At 41.1% G+C, this 23,227-nt stretch overlaps 1 protein-coding gene across 1 annotated transcript; it reads right to left on the bottom strand.

Annotated features, from left to right (window-relative positions):
• Positions 1-26: 26 nt before the first annotated feature.
• LOC121097767 (histamine H3 receptor-like) lies at positions 27-6,126 on the bottom strand. Its single transcript, XM_040615054.1, has 2 exons — positions 5,629-6,126; positions 27-3,308 (listed from the first exon to the last, which is right to left on the bottom strand). Exons 1-2 carry the CDS (start codon positions 6,124-6,126, stop codon positions 2,427-2,429), a joined length of 1,380 nt encoding a protein of 459 aa, XP_040470988.1. The 3' UTR covers positions 27-2,426.
• Positions 6,127-23,227: the final 17,101 nt, after the last annotated feature.

Genomic DNA, 23,227 nt, shown 5'->3' with positions numbered 1-23,227 from the left:
GAGTTGGGCAAGCAGGGAGGAGGCTGTTAGCAGTTCTAATGTAGAAATTCATCATTCAAAACCAGTGTTTTTCCAAATGATGCTGAGACTGTGTGTTTGTTTCAGAATGCTTTTATGATATATCTTGAGAGTGTGGTGGAGAATCCTACTGGATTCTAGGTCTGTGCTAGAGACATGAGTAGCTGTTAAATGACAAGATTTTAAGCTGAGTGGCAGAGCAATTGCCAATGGCAACTCCTGTGGAGACTGGTCTAGTCTACATGTAGGTTAATGCCAGTTGCTGAAAGTTTTGAAGTGACTGTTTTACCTTAACTGAATGTAATGTTCTAAAGTGAACTGATTAAACTTCCTTACTCCTTTAGCTGACCACTGTTGTGAAAATTGTCCTGGCTTGATTGGACAGTAAGTGATATTTTAGTGGGAGCATCTGATAATTTGGTGCTACCTGTTTTCTAAAAAAGGCAAATAGGATCCTAGGAAACAAGAGCTGTGGAGCAGACAACTAGATCATTGATCTACTGATGTATGTCTGGCTTGGAGGAAAGGAGGAATCAGGAGATAATCTAATGGCTTTAATTGCCCAGTGGTATAATTAATGCTCTTAAAAAAAATCTTAATGTTGCCTCATTATCTGTTGATGCTGTTCCTTTTAAGTGAACCCTCAAGCTAATTATTTTGTTATAAAACATCCATAGCAGAACATGATGATCACATTCATGTAATAGGGATATGTCCTCCTAGTTTACAGTATTTGCCAGCTGTGGTGGTTTATTCCTGAAGGTCAGTCCTTGTAACTTGGGAATTGTCTTTGAATAATGGTTTGGCAGTTTCAACTGCAGTTACCCAGATGTTGTAGGATAGTGCTTTTTCCCATGTTACCACTTGTTAAGGCTACAAAGTTAAGACTCTTCACAGTTCTTAATTACTTTTATTGAAACTTTACGAAGTAAATCACTTCAAAATACTGTTTGTAAACTTTAAGATCAACATGCGTTTTGGCTGTGGCAATGGACAACTACAGCTTAATACAACTACAGTTCACCAACTACCACTCTTGTCAGCGGAGGAAAGTGTGTGTTAAGCACATTCTACGTAGCTTATGATGGAAACAAACTTGTATCACTAGTGATGTTCAAATTGTTTCTTCTTGTGGGATAAATCTAGTCAAAACCTAGGATCTAGCTGTGTGAGCTTCTCTTGTGGCAGAGGCACAATAGCAGAAACAGTTTGTAGCTGTTCACGTTTTTGTTTTTCACACTCATGGTCAATAGCAAGGCGGTAAATTTTAACACATTCTTTTGAGTCATGCTATTCATGATGCATGACTTAATATCTAAGCACTTCAAGTAATAATTTTCTTTTTTTGACCACTGACTTGATGGATGGATAGATCCAGTGGGTGAGGTAGGGGAAAAAAAATAGTTGGGTGGTTTTTTTTTCCTTTTGGAACTAGTAGAAGTCTTCCCTTGGAGTAATTTTTAAAACATTTCTAGTTACTTTACCTAAAGCTCTGTCTATAGCAAGATCTGTCTGTCATAGATCTCAGATAAATTATGCTTACTCTTCTATCTTTTGCTTTCAGTATAAGAGTTAATACTTGTGCTGGTAAGGAGTAGAGGTTTGACTTGAGTAGATTCTTGCCCGTGCGGGATCATGGCAGGGGACAAGTTGTTACAGCTGAGGGAGGAAACTCATGGTGAAACTTCCAATAAACTTTCAATTCTCATCTCCTGTCTCCTATCACAAAGCTCAAAACTCTTTTATATTTCTGTTTCTAAATTTAATTCTACTAGAAATTCTGCTCTTGTTTCTCAATCACCTTTTCCACTGAAATCAGTGCTCCCTTACCTGCTACGCTTGTTCAGCTTCACTGGTAACCTGACTGTTCAGGTGCCTCTTGTCCCATGCTTTTTCTGGACACCAGTATTTAGATTTTTGCATTGGGTCAGATCTTGTCTGGCTTGCCGCTAAGTTGAGGGGGGAAAAGCATTCTACACTTAACAGCTGAGACCTTTGGAGTCTTAAGAGTGGGTTTGGGGGTAAAATATAACCAGTCTAAGGCTAACACTTCATTTAATTCCTTACCGGCAATATTTACAGTTATTAAAACTGTACTCTAGTTATTGACCATGAATGTTATATTCCCTTTTCAGCACTTTAATGTTAGTGCACCATTTTAAAAGATATACTGTTGGCATAATTTCCAAAAGAGCTTTGAGAAATTACCTTTCTTTTCATTGCTGTGATTTCTCCAGCTACATGGATGACTGTATATACATAAATATCTACACTTTTACTTACTTAAAAATATTCCATGCACTACCCAGTGCACATTGTACTTAATACTTGCAGGTGAATGTTAGCCAGTTTATGCTCCCACTGAAAGCAAGATATACTAATTGTTAGCCTTCACACTTTTTTTTTTTTCATGTAAAAATATGAGGATGAATTTTGGCTTTTCCTGGACACAGGAGTTTTATAAAGGCCTTTCTGAAGCTCATGTGACACAGTGGGTATAGAACAGGGTTAATGGCTGAATTCACCCACAGAAGCCAAAATGAAGTCTCATAGAGTGAGTGCTGCACACAGTGCCCATGGCAGGCTGCTCGGATGATCATCAGAAGTGTATATGGAGCCCAACACAAACCAAACACACAGACAATAATTGCTAAAGACTTTGCTACTCTCTTATCCCGGGAAAGTCTAAATCTACTTCCCATAGTGTTAGCAATGTCCACTCCGCTAGTGGCATTGCATATGCTTTCTGTAGTTTTGTAGAAACCATTCTTAGGGGGCTTGGTCTCGACTTCCACCTGAAGTGGTGGAAGGTCTTGATTGACATTCAAATTTAATGACTGATTGTCAAGCTTATGTAGGTTGAACCTCAAAGCCTTTCTGGGGGGAGAAAGGCTGCTTGCTCTCTTCTCATGTTTGTGTCTCTTAGGTTTTACAAAAAATACAGTGTGTTCTCTTTTTTCCCCCTGGAAACTCATTTCACAGTCCTCTTGACCAGGTGGCAAGTTTTCATTTCTGAGGGATGTGCGTTTCCTGATGTTGAGGTAAATACTTAAGTTAAAGTATGCAACAGTGAGGAAAGGTGTAAAGAATTCAATCGTAGAGGCAATCATTAGGAAATACCAGTTGTGGAAGAATTCTGCATGACATTCTCCTTCAGGGAGGATGCTCTTTTGGGCAATGTGCTCCCAGCTGAGAATGGCTGGACCATAGAGAAGAAAAGCAGCAATCCATACAGTGATCATCTTCAATACTGCATTTCTGGTCATCCTTTTCTGAGCCCTGTAACTGACCTGAGAGAGAGAGGAAAGTTGTCACATACGTTACTAGTGTCTCAAACAGTTATATGGCTACCTTGGGCAATGGTCCCCTCTGCCACTTGTGAGGGCTGATAATATGTTGGTTTAGGGATGAGGGTTATGCCAAGCTTACCGGTACCACAGAAAAGCTATTTCTGAAATAGCTATTCCAACAAACATTACCAAGGTGACTGGATATGTTCTGAGAATGTGCATGGGATCTTAAAAGCTAGAAAACCGAGGCTTTTCCAAAGCAAATAACAACTGCTATTCTTAGAACTGGTTGTCACCAGTTGCTTACACATTCAGTTGCATTAGCTGTGACAGTAGGTTACAGAACATGGCCCTTCAAAATTCACTTAATTAGATTTTTTTTTTTAAATCGTTGAATGTGAAATACAGGAAAGGATTAGAATTCATAGAATGCCTATGCAAGTTCTTTTCTTTTTGCTTTGTAGAGAGAGAGCCTTTTTTTTTTCTTAATGTGAAAATCACACCAAAAAAATTAATGGATAACAGCTTTTATTTCTGGTTGATACCCTTTATTTCATTCTTTTATGAAGTACTTGCAGAACTCTTATTTGCAATGAAGATGTATAGATGGAGTGTTGTGGTCTGCAAAATGCTTTACAAGAAGAATAACTATTTCCCTTATTTAGAAAATAAAGAAGCTAAGGTGTAAAAAAAACAAAACAAACCCCCTGTCAGTAATACTGAATCAGTAAATTGTATCAGCAGTCTAATTCAGTAGAATCCTAAGATCTTCTGTTTCTCAGTGTTCTGATTCCCTGGTGTACTGGACAATATATAGAGTGAATCGGAATTTAATCTTCATATCTCTACAGTGGCCACACAGTGTTTTGAAATATGAAGTCCTTGAGTCTGAATTCTGTATAGGATTCATGTTTACTGTCCCAGTCTGTGGACATTGATCTCCAAAGCCAATGCTGCTCTGGCAGAATACCCACACGGCTGAGGAATCCCGAGTTTGTCTGAATTGGGTCTGATTTTGCAATCCTTGACAAAGCTACTAATGATTTCAGGAGCAGTCTGGTAGGAATATTACCATTTTCATTGAGATTGAAAATAATTTAGAACTTCCTACGTTTAGAACACTTCCTGTGTTCTTACACTGCCCTCACCCAACAGGCAGCTTCTGTACTCTTGTCTGGAGAGGGGTTTTATATGGAGGATTAATTCAAAGTATTTTTCGAGTGGATGATTTTTTTCCTTTATTATGACCAGTTTCCCTTTCTGTTTCTGAAACCATCCAGTCTATATATTATGTGTATAGTCATGAGTTTGGTTTATGAAAGCAAAATTCATGGCTAATTCAGAACCTAGAAAATAAAGGAATTCTGAGTGTTGACTGTTTAAGAATGAATCTGTTCATTTCTTCCTCTTCAAAAAGAAGTTGCATATAAACTGGTAAAGTGAACTTGCAGCCTCTATACTGTTTGCTAAAAAGTATCATTGTCTTTTAGTGTGATTTAGAATGAGCAGTGAAGCTAAATTAACCTTGTAAGGAAATGTGGGTGGAACAGGGGGCTAAAGAATAATGAAGTGTGTGTCGAAGAGTGAAGGTAAAATGTGTTATTTTAGCACCACCCAAAGGACTTTGAGGCAGTGTGCTCTAGGAGAAAATGAAGTTAGCTTTTGACTGTTACAGAATTTAGACTACTTTTTCGCTAACTGACGTGCTGCATGACTGAGGCATTGCTCTAGCTGTCTCTGTGGTTGTTACATGGAAATAGCATTTTTATCCTTTGAAAGATGTTAATTTATATTCTGCTACTTTTGCACCATGTGCAGCTGTATACATCACATTCTCTCTGAGAGTTTGGTACCCACTGCAGGGAGGGAGGTCTGTCTTGTGTTGCAGCTGGGGTGCTGCCAGGCTGGCTTGGGCTGTCAGTTATCAACAGGTGCATGGCCGTGTTCTGAGGGAGATGGTCTGTTCCAGCTGGGTGACACTTTCTACGCTTACCCATAGTGTGGCTGGTGAGGAAATAAGTACGCCTTGCTCCCTCTGCACTTCTAGCCAGTGCAGCAGCGTGTGCAACCTGCGCCCGTGGCTGAAGCAGAGTACCTCTTCCCATGCAAGACAGCGAAGCAAATGCCTCTTCTGCCAAAGCTGATCACTCCCAGAAGTGTCACCAGGACCGAGGGGAACCGCCTGGGTACCCTGTCTCCTGTGGTGTCTGGGTGCGGTGCAGGGGGGGCGACCCTCCCGCCTGGAAAGGCAGCCCCCCCTGCGGGCGACCCTCCTCCCTGGAAGGGCAGCCCCCCCTGCGGACCGCTCGCCGGCCCTTACCGCTTTGGTGACAGAGATGAACCTGTCGAAGCTGATCAGGACGATGTTGAAGACGGAGGCAGTGCACACCAGGTAGTCTACCACCAGCCACAGCTTACACAAGCCCCTGCCGAGCCTCCACTCGCCCGTCAGCACGTAGGGGATGTAGAGGGGGATGCAGAAGCCGCCTGCGGACAGAGCTCGGCGGTGACAGGTGCGGCGCCGCGGCCCCCCCCCGCCCCTCCCGGCGCCCCGGCACTCACCCACCAGCAGGTCGGCGATGGCCAGGTTGAGGAAGAAGAAGTTGCCCTGCGTGCGGAGGCTGCGGTCCACCACGAACGCCAGAATGACCAGGGCATTGCCCAGCACCGTGGCCAGCACCAGCAGCCCCATGAGCGCCGCCAGCAGCGCGGCGGTGGCGCCGCCGAAGGGCCCGCCGCGCTGCCCGCCCGCCGCGCAGCCCTCGCCCGCCGCCCGCGGGCTGCCCGAGGGGTTGAGCCACGGCGAGTCCTGCCCCATGGCTGCCGGCGGAGCGCCCGCCGCCTCCCCGCGCTCCGCCGATCTGCCGCCGGCGCCGCCCCCGCCCCGCCACAGCCCCCGCCGGGCGGCGGGCGGGGCCGGGCGCTGCGGGGCGGCCCCGGCGCGGCCAAACTTCGCGGCGCGGCGCCCCTGAGCGTTCCCGCCGGCCGCGGGGGCTCCTCCGGCAGCCCGGCCCGTCGGGCGCCCTGAAGCGAAGCTCCCGGGGGCTCGCCCGGCTCCCTCCCCACGTGCTCTCGCTGGCGGCGTTGCCTCGGCGGCTGCCCGGTCTCTATGGCTCATGCCTTACACCCTACCTGCCGCGCTCCCCTGTGGCCCACAGGACCCCCGGACGCTGCTTTCGGCCGTGTCGGGGGGACCTTCTGCCCCCTTGCGCCCGCAGCCGGGCCGTGGCCTGGCAGCCATCTTGTGCCTCGGGGCGGCCGCCTCAGCCCTTCCAGCTGCGGGGCGCCGAGGGCTCGCTGCTGTGCCTGGTTACTGGTTCTCACAGAACCTGCAGGAACGCGGTGTTCCCGAGTCCTCTCTTGCTGAAACTGGCAGTGGATTTAGACAGAAATTTGAAGTGTGTTGTGACGATGATGTTGGAGAGCCACTTTTACCACAGGAGGCAGATCTATTCCAGAAACCGAACATGCGAGCGGCCAGGAAAGGGCTCAGACATCTGACAGGTGCCTGGGAGGAGACGCTGCCCCGGCGCAAGCTGCGGAGGCTGCTGAAGCCTCTCAGGACTGGAGGGTGACTGAAAAGGGGTAATGTGGCCCACCTTGACTCGTTATTTGGCCCACTGGATCATCATCTGCCCTAAAATATGTGGCCATCGATGGGCTTTGCCTGCATTTCTGTGAGAGTTTCCTAGAGGCTGAGGGCACTTTGGGACTTGCTGCCTTTGGTGTGGACTCTTCGTCACTAACGAAAACGGAACTTGCCCAAAACCAACCATTTGATGATTGTTGATCATTGATATGGTGCACATAGTCTTCACTTAATTCAGCCAATGTTTCACTTGTGGCAAGCTCCTTTATAAAAGATTTCTGTAAATCTGCAGTTTGAAACCACAGATTTAGGAGCAGTTACAGCAGCTTTCTAACGAGCACGCTATTCATACGAACATCAGGTAAGACAAGCAAGAACAACCTAGTAACTTGTCTATAATTTGCCTGAGGCTGAGCATGTGTTCTCAGGGTACCAGTGGACTGGCATTTTCCCCAGAGGGAAGCATCAAGCCTTTGTCAGTGTTGGAAGCACAAATTCCAGGCCCGGTAATCTCTATAAATTGGTAGCTCCACAGAAGAGATTTTGCACTTCATGCTGCTCATGATACAGTCTCTCCGTTTATGTCAATCCAGAGACAGAAATAGCAGCTGCATGTCCAATGTGAGCAAAATACTCTTTTTTTCCATGCCCCCATGTCATTATCGCCCTAAAGCAAATAAGTAAAGCCACACAAAGCAAAAGTGATAGGAACACTGAAGCCTTAGCTTATTACCACAGTGATTATTGCTATTCCCTAACCTGGGGGATCATTTTCACTTCCCTTTGAGCCCACTTGGAAGTTTTCCATTCACTTCAGTTTGGGCAGGATCAAGCTTGTTGATAATTATTTCTATCTGATTGTGCTGTTGAATATAAAAGATAAGAGGCAGCCAAGAGACACGAAGAAGAAAAATTAATCTCAATCACCAGGAAAACATGGGAGAATTCATTTATTCTTTCATGAATAATTACTATGTTTTTTAACTCCTCTAAAGTAAGGTAATTTTATAGCAGCTCCTTGAGTTTGCAGCGTGTATGCTTGTGTACTGTATTTGAAATAGCTTTTGTAGTGTATTACCTCCTGGCAGATTCTGAGATTCTAAATCAGTCCCGTAATAACCATCTTTACTGCCTTCCAGTGCTCCTTTATTACTGCTGCTTTGGCAAGGCATGATGACTGCAACACCATCAGTCTATAATTCTACACTTTGGGGACTTATTGTTGAAGACTGCTTGTGCTGTCTGGAGACCCTTGGCAGCCAGCAAATCCAAGTGTGCACTAGGTCAGCAGCACTCTCAGAACAGCAAGTTTACAAATCCAAACTTCAAGCGTTTTCTTTTTCCCATTTTTTTTCCCACGTTCTGTGAGTTACTGCCTTTTTTACTGAGCTATTTGATTTTCTTTTAAGAACATTAATTATTGGGAGAAGAGCTTCGCTTTACTTCAAAATACATGTTAAGATGGATACTGGGAAAAAAAAATATCTTACAACGAGCACAGGAATGAGAAGAGAGCTATACCTCATCAGCTCCATTGTTCAAGCAGTCTGTCCTGGAAGGAGAACGCTCTTGATTAATGGATCTTGGCAGGGTGAAGTAAAGGTAGAGGAAGAACTCTTTATAAAATGCCTTTGCATAAGACTGAATTATGTACTTCTGAAAACATACTTTGTTCCTGATCTTTACCTAATTCTTGTAGCAAGAGACATAATTGATTAGAATTGGTAGAGAGGAATAACAATAGTCCAAGAAAATAATGAAAAATGCAATGTTTTCCGAGGTATATCAATACAGATGTTTTCTGAAATTTAAGTTCTTGTTTCCTGTGGTATCTTTAGTGATAATTGTTTTCATTTCTATAAGGCTTTCTTTAGTGGTTTTTAAAATAGAGAGCTGTCTGAATCATGCAGTTTCCCATGACTAGCATATGTGCATGATACAGAAATGATAGAAAAACAGAACGTTTTTTCCCACACCACAGACAGATAACACTTTTCCCTGAACAGGCCAAATTCAACTTTGAAATAGACTTGGGCAAACCCATAGAGAGGGGGTAGACTCCAGCTGGCTGTACAGCCAATTAGTTCAGAAGATGCAGAAGACCTTCTCAGGTAATGTCTTCTTTCAAGTACAATTAAGGAAGGTAGTAAGCACACTTACATTGGATCTTTGCCTGAATCTGAATTCAAAGCCTAAATCGTTGTGCCTTTTACCAAATAACGTACTGTACTTAATGTTTCTTCATCTGCTTGTTCCTTTTAAAGGTTCTTAGTCCTAGGATTTCATATACAGGGTGACTCTTTTCTCGGTATGTCACAAGCCATCTGGTACCAAAACGTTACTTAAGCTTTGCTCCTTAGTGAACTGAAGGGTGATTGTTGCACATTTCAGTGAAGTGTATGAAAGCACACCATAGCTGGAACCTTCACTTACATAAAGGAAACTATTCACTGGTAGTTTTGCAAATTTCTGACAAAATATTTACTTGCAAATAGCTCCATTTAATATTTATAAGTGGTTGTCAACTGTTCTCTCACTATGAGTGAGTGGTATTTGACAGAGAAAAACCTTCCTTGGCCAGGAAAAGAGGAATGACTTTAGACTGTCTAAGAGAATGTATACATGGCTTTATCAACTGGTAAATTGAATTATACTGTCACACAGAGCCGATCCTAGTTAAGTGAATGGGGAAAACTAAATGCTGCTATGATAGTTTCCCATTAACCTTGTACCCTTTGCCACTCAGGGCCTTTGCTTGCATGCCAATTCCCTTTGGTTTGTTTAATGTAGATGTCTCCATGCATACGATGGAATTCGTATTTTAAAATAATTCTTCTTGCTCCTGGACATGTAGAGAAAAAACACCTATTTGATCTGTGTCTGTGGAAAGGCATCTACTTCAGAGTACACAGTGTTACCTACCATCTCCTGACTATGCATTTTCTTTTCTTTGCTAAAGAAACGTTCAGTAGAATTCAGTCCTGTACGTAATGAGGCTTGTGGGATAGCAAGGTTGGTGTAGGTATCAGTAGCAGCAGCTGGCTGTAGTTGTTGCAGCCTGTATTTAAGGCACTTGTAAAGGCATTGCTGGAGCTTAAAGGTGATGTACTACTTTCTTAATAGGACAAAGCAAGCAGACTGCCATCCCCTCAGTTCTTGGTGAGCTGCATTGTCTCCTGTTCAGACATCAATAAACTGGTTTCCATCCACTTCAAGTGTGATCTGCTGCTTAATAGAGTCCTGTTGTGCTTGCATGTAAACAAGAATGCAGTCTCAGGGAGACAGCAGGGGCCAGGCCAGGATGATTTGGTTCTGCGTCGTGTTCTGCACTTCAGGTGATGTCACAATTGCCAAGTCACACTCTATATGAATTAATCCAAATACCATGAGCCTGAGATCCTCTCTACATCTGGCTTTACTGTTTTAATAACCGTTTGCCAAGAAGTAAGACTCATTATTTTGATGAATATAGATGAGAGATTTGAAATATGATTTAATGGACTTGGATAATTAGACTGTGGTAAGGTGCCTAAGATAGTTATCTGATAAGCAATTGCCTTAAAGTTACACCAAAATTATGTTAGCATTGAGAAACATCATAACAAAATATAGGCACTACAGATAGTTTTATTTCCTTTTGCTCTTTCTGGATACATTCAGCAGTTTCACCCGTTATTACTAGTACCCTGTATCACCAGTGGAAATGCAACTTGGCATTCGTATCCTCCCCATCCTGGCTACTTGATGCATCAGTATTTCACTTAGGTAGTTTCACTTATGTTGATCACATCATCGAAGGATGTGATAAAAATTTTGTCTCTTGGCTGCAAGTACATCACAGAGGACTGAATATTTTTTTGGTTGCACACAGTAAGAGCTGGACAGATTTAAAAAAAAAAAATCCCTTAACAATGTATTGGCAGCAAGGACACTGCAAAGATCAGAGATACCCAGACTGTGGCTTATTTCTCACTCTTAATTCCTTCTTCCTTAGTCCTTGGAAAAATTTCTTTTCCCCCTGGCTTATCCCCTCTTTCATTTGCACTGATGGTGTCCAGATACACAGTTTTGCTAATCTGCAACAATATTTGTAGCCAGACTAATACTGTGGAGTCCTGGAACACAGTGTTTCTGGCATTTAGGTGCATTTGCTCAGTACCTTCCTTTCCTCCAGTAGATGGCATTCCCCAGGAATAAGCCGGAGGCATATCTGCTTTCTGCATCTCCTTCTGACCCAAGCCGGGAGGCTATTTCCATGGCAAGCTGATAATAAGGACAGATGTAGAATATTCTCCACAGTATCTCTAAATCTGCGTTTCATCTCTATCAGTCGTAGCTGAAGCTATGTCAGTATCTATTATAGTTTTGTAGCTTTGAGAATGAGTTAGGGTTAATTTTTTTCCTCAGGGTTGTCCATTTTTCATTTTTAGCTGGAGTAGCAGTCCCCGACACTGTGACCTTAATGCTCATGCCTGTTTTGGAAGTTAATTCCTATTTGTTTCAATGGCAGGTGTGAGATTTCAAGCAAGTATGAATGTGTTGCCATCAGAAGATGAAATTAGTGGTGTTAGGGAGCATGGCTTATCTTTGTTACTAATCAGTGACCCAGTTACTGTCACGTAGGCTTTGTGCTAAGACAGATTCAGATCATTCTGATACTACTGGATACCTTTTGTTTCCTCACGTTCTTGGTGGGATATAAATTCTTAGGGAGGAAAAAGAGAAGAACGCAAATTTCCTTTATTTCAAACTTCACTTTCATGCATTCGCCAGAATCTATTTTCTCACTTTATGCAGAAACTCAACAAATGTCTGCTGTACTATGTTTAGGTTTATTTATCTTCTTCCTACCTTTGAATATTACATGAATATTGAATGTCAGGCTCTTGCTGTAGTTGTGTCATGGTCAGTGTTACATTGGGAAGTTACAGCGCAGCAGAGTTGACATGCATGCAAAGTGTAGTTCATCATTCTGCTACGAGTTTAGATGGTCAAGAGAATAGTTTTGCATCATTTTTCGACTTGCATGGGGATCTAATTATTTAGGATTGTGTCTTTTTTACCCTATGCTTAATAGGGTAATAGGAAGTTTGAATGTTTGGAATGAAACTTTGTGTTTTCAAGATTTATTTTCATTTTAGATTGGAGAAAAGTTCCTTCTGGATCTTCGTAAGAAAGACCCAAAAATAATTGGCTTAATAAAATAAATGTTTTAATAAGATAGAATAAAAAAAGGAATATAGATAGTAAATCTTAGAAGACGAGAACGCCGTGTTTGTAGTGTTGGACAGACCCTGGATGGATTTTCCCACGGCACGCTGGGCAGAACCTGTCCACGAAGAGAAGCTCCTCCTTTTGGGTCATCCGAGCTATTATATGATCTTCCTACAAGAAAATAATTCTATTCATAATTTCTACTGTCAGACAAGAGAGAAGTTCATATAAGAACTTCTTGCTGCACTTTTAGATGAAGATGAGGCACACAGGAGCTGTCACTGCCAGTACCATGCGGAGCTGGCTGCAGGCTCCTCTGTTACACTGAGCCGGCTGGTGTTTCTCTGTGACCAAGGAAATTGTGCAGCCCAACACACGCCCGAAGGCTCAGCTGTTCCCACAGCTCAGCGCAGCTCAGCTCAGGTTTGGGCCTCCTCAGGTTAGCTGTTTTGTGGATCACTAACTCCTCAATATACAGTGGTCTGCTGGTTAGGATCGCTGCAAATTGCTACAAAAAGAAAAAAAACCTCAGCTGTATACACACAGTTATATCTCCCCCAACAGTATGTAGGCAGTCTTGTAAATCAACCATTTATGAAGAGATGTAGCTCCATGAGATACATATGAAGTGGTCCAAAACCCACTGAGCTACATAGAATTCAGTGTACTTGAGTCAGCATCTAATTGTGCATTTTGCTGGAAAGCACAGAAGGATCAGGTTTAACTAATTGCAGAGGGAACATTGCAGCACCTAAGCAGGAGGCGGAGACCTGTGTTCTGTTCTTGGTTCTGCCATAAACTTGTAAACTTGAGGTCATTGAAAATCACTTAGATTTTGTGTGTCTCGATATTCTTGCACTGGACAGGGTACTTAAAAGTCTTTTTTTGAAACTACATTCTAGAAGCAAAAGCTTTAAGAATTCACATTGTTAAAGAGATTTGTAAAACAACTCAGCAGAACAATAGATTTCATATCCTTTTTCTGTTTATAGTTAAACTCAATAGGCAAGGCAGCTTCCGCCCACCACATGTTCAAATATATTAATCTTTGCATGCAGTGATTAAGCAGGCTGTTCCTATTAGTGTCAGTGGGAGTTAAATAACCAATTATGGAACATTAAGACAAAATGATAGCCTTTAATCATTCTTAACAAAAACCAGCCCAAAACCCAAAACCCATTTATTTCTTTTTAAATAAGTCATTGACATTCCTCATATGCTTGAAGTTTTGTGCTTACTTATTTGCTAACAAAATATCACATTCCTATTTAAAGCTCAATATAGCAGAGCTTAAAACCATTGGCTCTGTGTGTTATAGTTAAAAAGCTCAGCAAATCTGAATGTTTTCAATGATTCCTCATACCAGAAAATCTGTGTCTTGGGCACAACTAGCTGGATTTATTTTGGTAAATGTGAATTTCATTAAAAATTCAGGTGGGATAAGGGAATAATTTACTTGTTCAGGAGAGAATCTGTGAATAGTTGACATACAATTTGACCAGAAATGTAGGGAACTGTTTTCCGTGTTGGAATGTTACATTTCGAGAGCATTGTTTTTAAATGAAATGTTTAAGCTCTTCAATTTCAAAGGGAGTTTTCATTTCAAAATTGTTGTAAGTACTTTAAATAAAAAAAAAAAGAAATGGGGTAAAATTGTTAATTAGGTACCAAGTGTAGGACTAAGAAGTGAAAGAAGGAAGAGTTTTCTGCAAAAAAAATCTTGCATCTGAATGCCATCTCCAATCTAAATGCCATCTTTGGAAATTCTCTTTAGACAGGAGAGAGAGTGGAAGGAGGGCTTTATTTTTAAAAGCTACTGTTTGTGGATGTTGCTCTTTCAGTCTCCAAAACTCTGCTTTCCTCAGCAAATATCCTGAAGGACCGCTCAACTCTGGACTCTCCAATTAGACTCCTCTCATCTTGTATAGACACAGGATTGTCACCTGTGCATTTTATGTGCTGATAAGGAACATATAGAAATCCAGAGGAACACAGGAAGGTGCAGTAAATGTACAAATATTCTCACAGTCCCCACACTCAAACGGAAAACCAGTTCTTACATTTAAATGTGACTGTATTTTAATAAGAACCAAGGGGAAGCTACAGCTTCTGCCTGCTCTGGTGCTTACAAAACAGTACATTGATTGCTGTGAATATCTAAGGAGCTGTTTGATCAGGGCCTGCATCTTGCAAGGAATTGATTTGTAGGTACTAATGCACTTCCTTTCAGTAAAATAAATGTCAGCTTGCCAATGTGGACTCTTTCAATTTTTTACTTATTAGAGAAGATAATTTAGTATTGCTTTGAAATGAAACTTCTGGGGAATTCATTTGTCTCGTAAAAATACAGCACAGATTTAGACTCTTTTTCTGCTTTTGTTTGCGGGGCTATTTGTATTCTGCCCATTCTCAAATCCAGTAAAAGTGGTTTCCTGCAAAAGAGCAGCGGTTACCTGACACTGTAGCACCCCGTTGCTCCCTGTGCACATTCGAAGGGGAGAATCAGTATGGTGCACTGAGCTGTCAAAGCCCACCCACCTTAGCTACATGGAAACACTGACAGAATCAGGCATTCAGTTCGTACCTTCAGCTTTGGAAAACAATGTCATTCTTAACCACTAAAAAGAGAAGCAGCTTTGCTTATCAGAGTGGCTGGTGGCTAACAGCTCTGTAAAAGAGAGCGCAGGGAAGAGAGCAGTGAGCAGAGGCGACTGCCCAAGGCTCGCTGTCAGCAGCACGCTCTGCAGGACATGCTGCGTTACCCCTGTAAAAAGTAACACAGACATACAGAGATACAGCCTTTAGGTATCATCTGCTAACACGCAGCACAGCCAGGTCACTAAACCAAAACTGCTACCAGACTGGAGAGGGACTACCTTTTCCTCAGTGGAAGCTTTAACCTCTCCTGAGTCAGCAGCAGGGTAAAGAGGCTGTTGCTAACACAGCTGATTTGTATTGCAACCCAAGGGAGAAGCTTGAGTAGGATCTGCTGGAGATGTTTTCAACTCCATGAAACAGCTGAGCCTAGCAAGCCAACACCTCTGCAGGACAAGCTTCCTTTGAAGGGTGTGGTGCATGCTCAGGTGAGCTTTTTGGTAGCGCCAGCCCTGAGCAAAAAAAAAGCAGCTTTGTGTAACTGGTTCTATGTACGTAGGTAAAGCCTTTGCTTACTGAGGCTTGCGTCAAAGTCTACTGTGTATTCTTGTCTTCTGTTTTGCCTTTGGTTTTCTCCTGAATTTGGTTCCTGCTGTAGGAGATGATTCTTGAGCCGCATCTCTTGAGATTTCTTCTCTGTCTGCCTCTAAATGCGTGGCTCTTAGATTTAGGGGGTGAGAGACAAAGAATAAAACTGAATGGTAAGTGGTCTTCCTATTCCAGTAAGCTTAGGTTTTAAAAAGCCCACTATTATTTTTTGAATTGAAAATAGACTTTTTTGAATGCTTTTTTTCATCAGGGAGTGACTGTGGTTTGTTCTATCTGCAGGACAAGCAAAATGAGAGAGACTGTGCCCTTGGGCAAACTACTAATCCAGCTGATGCCTTTACTGGAGGTGTAGAAGCCTCTGATGTAAGCCTTTGTGCAAATCTTATGGACCATGTACGCTGGTCCATTGTGTGTCTTCCATCTGTAAGCCCTAATCCTTGCCAAAAATTATAGGAGACCAAATTCTGCACTGCTGCCAAAGGTAAACTGACTTCTGTGATTATGTCAGACTGTTTCTCAGCCCTGAGAGCTGTATGGGTGTCAGCAATAACCTGAAATCCTTGACCCATTTTTTTCCCTCCAAATTTATGCCATAGTGTAAAACTTACTCCAAATGAATGACACCCAGTGTCCATATGCAGATTTTGTCCTAAACTTATTTTGCCTTGAAAAGCAATATATGCATTAGAACTAAATGTCAGCAGAAAATACTGGCATATGTCAGCTCCCATTCTCTCATTTTCAGACAAGAAAATTCTAGCAATAAACTATTTGATCTTGCAAGATCATCAAGCTAGAAATTTTTTTCTCTTTCTTCTTCCTAAAACTTGCTCCTAACTTCAGTCTCTTCTGTAGCCTAATTCATAGAGAGATGACTTAGCGTATTGGCTGTATCCAGTTTTTGACCTTAATCTATCTAGGAGGGCCATGCAATATTCATGAATAAACCTTTTTTTTTTCTTTTTTTTCTTTTTTTTTTTTTACCAAAGCATAGACTTACCCTTATTGATTTGAAAAAAAAACCCCAACAAACCAACAACCAACAAACCCCCAAGCCCACCAAAACCAAACTTCAGCCCTGGCCTGCTGGCTGATACCTGCACACCTTGTTCTAGGCTTCTGAAACATGCAGAATACAGATCTGCATGAAGTATCTCAGGCCTCTTTCTTCCTAACCTTAAATGCAGGCAAGATGGCCAATACATTTTTACAAAGGCTAAGCCCTTAGTCCTTTCCAAGCATCTGGCTCAACTTTGTACTGGAGTCCTAGAAGATTCAGCAATTGACTGATCTTAGAGCTCTTATTTGCTTGAATTTTCATCTTTTACCTTTGCTATAGTTGTACAAGGTGGGCCAATGTTTTTATCAAAGCCAAACATAAACCAACAGTTCATACTGACGCAAGCACACATCTTAGCCCTTTGAGCCATATACAGTGCAGAAGTTAACGAACTCTTCAGCTTGTGGTAAATCCTGTGATGTTCAGGTCGTGTTCAGCAGCACAAAGTAAAAGGGTGAAGAGCATGCTGAAGTTTACCAATAATATTTAAGGATATACCAATTTATCGGTACATTCTGACACACAGGTTGGCATTTCCTCACATAACATATAGATGATGGAGCTGCTGGTCACTGGGCATAGTAGATGCTGAAAGCTTACGTAAGTTAAAAAAGCAATTGGGTTTTCTGTCCATGAAATTATCCACTCAGGGTAATTAAACACGAAGATGTAATTTCATTCTCAAGAATTTATGCTGCAAATCCTGAGAGACTTGGAGAGTGTTCTGAGGAAATTTCATTACATGACTTCTTTGTTTTCATGCTCCTTCATCAGCAGAGGTTTTAGTGGGAGACAGGAGTTAAGTCCTTGGGGCTGATCTGGTTTGGATGTTTTTATCTTGGCCCTTGGTCTTCAAAATCTCAGCCTTGATCCTAACCAGAGCCAAATGAACACTTGCATCAAAGGGAAACATAATTAGGGGCTCGCTGTTGATAGTACCCTGCATCTAGCAGGATGACACAAGACCTGAGATCTTGGAGGAAGGGATATCAGAAGTATTTTGTAAAATCCTGTCATGGTTTAACCCCAGTTGGCAACTAAGAACCATGCAGCCACTCACTCCCCCCTTCCCCTGGTGGGATGGGGAGGAGAATTGTGAAAAAGGTAAAACTCATGGGTTGAGATAAGAACAATTTAATAATTGAAATAAAATGAAATATTATACTAGTAACAACAATTGTAATGAAAAGGAGAGAGAGAGAGAGAGAGGGAAAGAGGAATAAAAACAAAAATTAAAAAAATCCAACAAGTGATACACAATACAGTTGCTTGCCACCCACTGACGGATGCCCAGCCAGTCCCCAGGCAGTGATCTCCAGGCCCCGGCCAACTCACCCTGTTTATATACTCGGCATGGCATTCTGTGGTACGGAATATCCCTTTGGCTAGTTCAGGTCAGCTGTCCTGGCTGTGTCCCCTTGCGGTTCCTTGTGCCCCTCGAGCCTTCTCCCTGGCAGGGCCTGAGAAACTGAAAGATCCTTGAGTTGGTATAAACATTACTTAGCAACAACTAAAGACATCAGTGTGTTATCGACATTAGTCCCATACTATATCCAAAACACAGCATTCTACCAGCTACTAAAAAGAAAATTAACTCTATCCCAGCCAAAACCAGGACAAATTCAAAAGAGAGTATCAGAGTTAGCAGTTTGTGTTGAAAGGCAGTGTGCAGATCTGGACTTCAGCTGAAATGACCATTCACAGTTGAAAAGGCCAAGAGTTTCAGGAAGATGTTTAATAGCATTGTAATCCTGTGAGACTTTGACCTCAGGTGACAGTCATGCATATTCAACAGCTCTCCCTTACTCTTACGTCACTTTGGACTGTATCCGTATCTTAACTTCTGGAGCATCTTCATGTTGCTATACTGAGATTTTTTACATAGGTAAAACTTGATTATATCACAAAGGATTTTAGGCTTGTTTTTCTTGCATTTTATTTGTCTGTGATGTGACGTTTACAAATCTCTTCATGCATATGTGTTCGAGGATAGAAACTAGAAGACTGAGGAGAAAACTGAACTTGAGTTCCCCACATCACTAGAGAAGTGCTCTAATGACAGCTATTGCAGGAAGAATGGGAGAAGAGAGGGATGTGCATTGCAAACGGCTTATTTGGAGATGTGCTTTGTTTTTTGAAGTATAATCTCTGCCCATTTTTTTTTTTTTCCATAAGAGAATGCTATAGTTGTAGAATTCCAGCATATACGTGACTCCTTTTCAAACAAGAATTTGCCATCTAAAATCAAGAAAAGGAGTAATTAAAAGATGTTTCTTTCAGTGTTTCCTTTTGGCTAGTTGTGGCTTCCCTCTTAGTATGCTGAATGTTTGCAAATCTTTTATTAAAATGCCACGCACACAATATAACTACTGAAACACCTAACGTAAGTGGTGTGAATATCACAGAGGGAAGCTAGCATCTAAGAGGCATTACAGTGCATAAGAGGCATTGCAACACATAAAGGTAGTTGTGCAGGTTTCTAGGTATAAGCAGTCTCTTCTTTGTATGATATTTATTCCTTCAAGAAGGGACTGCTTATACCTAGAAGGTATAATTTTCTGAAGGGCAAAAAATAAACAGAACTACAGAGCTGGTATCTATGGAATCTTAAAAACTACTCGAGAGAGTTGAGGAATGGCAGGATAATCAGCATTAAAGACATCTCAATACTAAGTGTTAGAGCTGACGTGTCTCACAGGAGACTTGCAGACTTCAGGATTATATACCAAAGAATTTTGTGATCATAAGAATACTCTTCCATTGTCAAAAGAACATAGAGTAATTTATCACTCCACAAAGCAATCTCTGAAGCCATGTGCTGGCTCTGTAGGAGAATGTCATTTAGAGAGATTAAGATCATATCAAAAGTGGAAGCTTGGAAAAATCAATAAATAATATATATAATATATGAAAACTCAGCTCACAATTTGACAGTGAACCAGAGGCTAGCATGGGGTGACAATTAAAGAACAAGTTGTCAAACCATGGAGACTTCATTAACAGAGGGTAACTGACAGCAGAATAATAGGCGACTGTAATGGGTAATAACATTTCTGCTACACACATCTGTAATAATAAAAATGCCCTTTTCTTGCTAGTACCAGCACCTGGTAATTATTGTCAGGGAGGATTATCTTGTTCTTAGATTTGGACTGAATTTTATTATCATTGAACCAGTCTTCAGTGCCAATTCAAAGATGGGAATTCCATTACCTTTTGTCTTCCTTCAGCTGTTAATATTAACATTTTGTTTTAAATCTTGATTTCATTTATTCTTCCTTCCATGTGCCAAGTGACCCCATCTTGTTAATAATAAAAAATTAATCTTTTTTTTTTCCCTAAGCTTTTCACAAAAGTGTTGACCTTTTAACCAAAAAATGCCAGGATAGACTTTTCAATGTGCATGTGTTTATTATGTCTGACTCATAAAACCCAGCCTGTGACATTGCTCTGCATATTCATAGCCTTCAAATCCTCATCACAACATCCTGTGTATGCAGCCTGTGAGAGTAAAAATCCAGATTTAAGTGGAATATTTGTCTGGTGCTGATAGTTAAATATTTAAGAGACGGTCAGAAGAAGTAAGTGATCTAGCATTTATAGAAATGAATGAGAATTTTCTTCACACAGCTTCACAATGCAGTCTAAATTGTAAGTGAATTACATATGTCTTTGCATTTGTCACTCTGCAGGGTCATTTCTGTAAGTTACCAAATTCTGCTGACTGAGTTTATAAATTAGGTGCCTCCTAAGGTTAATCAAGACACCAACATTTGGGGATGTTTGGGGTCTGTGTTTCCCAAAGGCCTATACAGTGACCTGGGCTTTGCACACTGGAACTTCAATCAGATGGCTGAAGTTACTGTGAATACTCATCCATGTCTACCTGATGGGACTACTGACATTGTGTAGATTCATCAAATTTAATTTTAATCTTGCCTCTAAGAAGAATGATGAGAAATGTGCCGTACTAAATTTTGGAGCTTAACTCCTCCAGAACAGGATACAAATAATCCTTAATAACTCTTACTGTAAGAAGCAGCTCCCTGACAATGCAGTAAAATATTTACCTACTAGATTGTAGTAGGTTAGTAACATAATTCCAGTGTAATAAAATGAAGAATGCTCATGGGAAACAGGGTACATTCTTCGGAATGAACATATATATTATTTACCTGTTCATACATTTAGTAAATTTTTATCTTTTAAAAACAAGATATTTTTTACTTATGTATTGTGTGCATTTAAGCAACTTCTGCAGAATGAGGTCTTGAGTATTAATAGAATGAATGGAAATTTAATGTACCTCTGTCTCCTTGGCACCGTAGCCCTATATTTCATGTTTCCTGGACAATTTACATTATTATGCCAATTCAATGGGCATCTGTTTTAATATCCTCAGCCCAAATTACATGGTTGAAATAGCACTGCTTCCATTTTGCCTGTTGAGATAAGCTGAAGTTGAAAGGATAAATAAAAGTTGAGCACATGTTCTTGGGAAAACAAAAGTCATTAAAACTAAGATACAAACATATGCTTTGGGTTCTTATCTCCTTAAACTTAATGGCACTTAGAGTGTTCACATGTCCCAGATGGGTCAGGATATGGCATACCAGAGTGCGAAATAGATGCAATATAATTTAGAAGTGGATGCACCCAAATGGGAGAAAAAAAGTGCTTGAATTTTAGGTCTTCTTTCTGGTTCTGTGTTCAGGTGTTCAGAAAACCAGTCTAACGTTCAGATGGACCGAGATGCCTGATGATCAGAGATTTGCACTGTGGTTTTTGTTGTATATATTGTGTTGTCATCTGCTGTAATTTTTCAAGAACTTGAAGCGGCTGGCGCATGGCCATGGTGGCAGTGAGAAGCTTTAACAGGCTCCTGTCTTAACACAGGACAACATATTAATCTGTGGTTTCTGGCATCACCTCTGAGTTTCATATCTCGGTGCAGTGCAGATTCATGGTCTTTAAACCTGACAGGCATCTTCTTAGCTATTTGTAGTGTGAGGTATATATTCCTGGGAGATTATATGGCCTCAAAGCAGGACAGATCCTGACTGCTGTCACCACTAGTGCTCTTTAGCGGGAAGAGGGGCACTGCCAGTCTCTCTGGTAGCTGGAAGGAATCTGAAGAGCAGGGGAGAAGGTGAAAACACACTAGGCCAAAGCATAACTGTAGGAATGAGGAAATACCTTTCAGGAGACTGGGGGATAACGTTCCATGGATTTTGTGCTATTATGTTGGACAGACGCTCCCTGCCAATGTAGCAGGCTCTGAGTAGGAACGAGAACCTGTCTGTGTATATCCAAATGTAGGCTTGAAGTCCTAGTCTGCAAATGCGGAGCAGGGATTTTGATTTGCTTGGGTGTATAATCTCAAGGTCTTGGTTGTTGCAAGGCTGGGTTTTTTTGGCTGGTTTTGTATCCAGAGCCATAAAAAAAAATTAAATCTATATTTATTTTTCTTTTCAAAGTGTGAACTGTCTTGATAAGGTTCGTGATGAGTGAAAACAAGAAGTGTGATAGCCCGCTGTCATTACTAGGTGTATTAAATATTGGGAAACTCATTTGCGTCTAGTTTAGTCATAGATCAAATTCCTGCACTTAGCTTTCTGTGCTGCGTGTTATGAAGTCTCTTAAGATAACATTCACATTTATTCCAGTAATCAGCCTCATTTTAAGTTAAGGCCAAAATAAATAGAAATCAAGCAGGTAAGGTATTTTATTGCTCTGTTTACATTTCTGTAGCTATAAAAATATTTCCTAGACAAACCACCAGAAAAATGACGGGACACTTCAGATGTGCAGTTTATAGTAGCAGAGAAATGGAGACGTGTCTGCCTTACAGTTTTTCCAGATTACCCTACCACAGTTAAACCATTATTTAAAATTACATAGAAAAATTCTGAAATAGAAAAATTACATTACCAAAATTCTGAACAAATCTTACCAGTTCAGTATGACTAGAATACTGAATTCTTCCTTATGAAGAAGGCTAAAATCCAAAACTGTTCACATTAGATGGCCAGTGCACTGATAATGACAAATTCTGGAGGTTGCTGTGACACAGATAATGGGCACCTCCACATAAATGCAGCGTCTGGTATACAAGCATGAAATACGAAATGTCAGCCACATACAGGGATAGCACAATTGTACACCCTGCAGAAGAATGCATTTTGCTGGTAAAGATGTGAATGTTGCTCAGCTCACGATACTAATGAACACTTAACAAGCCCTTTTTCCTCTTACTCTCCATTCTTTTCCGGTTTCTTAATTTTTTTGCCATATTCCACATTCAGGATGTCCTCTGCTGCACTTCTGTTCAAAAAATCCTGACATTATACTTTTTTTATTTTTTTTATTTGCAGAGACATCCCCTCAGTAATAGGATGATATTTTCTACACCTTGTTTCTCTGCAAAATCTAGATGATCTCATATTGAAATATTTAGGGTAGAAGCCTATCTGGACTCCCCGTAGTCATCTCAGGTCCCAGTTCAATAAATTATTTGGCCCCTCTTTGAAAAATACTTTAGGTATACATTGATTTACATGGAGGTAATGGAGTTAAATAATTATCAGCCATGTACCCATGCTATGCTGAATTTATACTTACATACAGTCTAGGTCTGAAGGGGTAATTTAATGCTGAAGATAATGTGTGTCTTCATTTTTACAGGCATCTGCCATATTTTCTCTGCTTCTATAATCTTTTTCTTATAGCAATGTAAAGGAAACTAGCTTTTTATGGTAGATTGAAGAAAGTATTACTACTATCCATTTATAAGTTCAGCTTTAATTGTTTGGACAAAGAATAAAATTGAAATGGAGTAGAAATACAAGTACT

The sequence above is a fragment of the Falco naumanni genome, chromosome 15 (assembly GCF_017639655.2).
Source record: "Falco naumanni isolate bFalNau1 chromosome 15, bFalNau1.pat, whole genome shotgun sequence".
NCBI classification, from domain to species: domain Eukaryota; kingdom Metazoa; phylum Chordata; class Aves; order Falconiformes; family Falconidae; genus Falco; species Falco naumanni.
The sequence above is the reverse complement of the archived record's forward strand: the minus strand, read 5'-3'. Positions and strand labels throughout refer to the sequence as shown.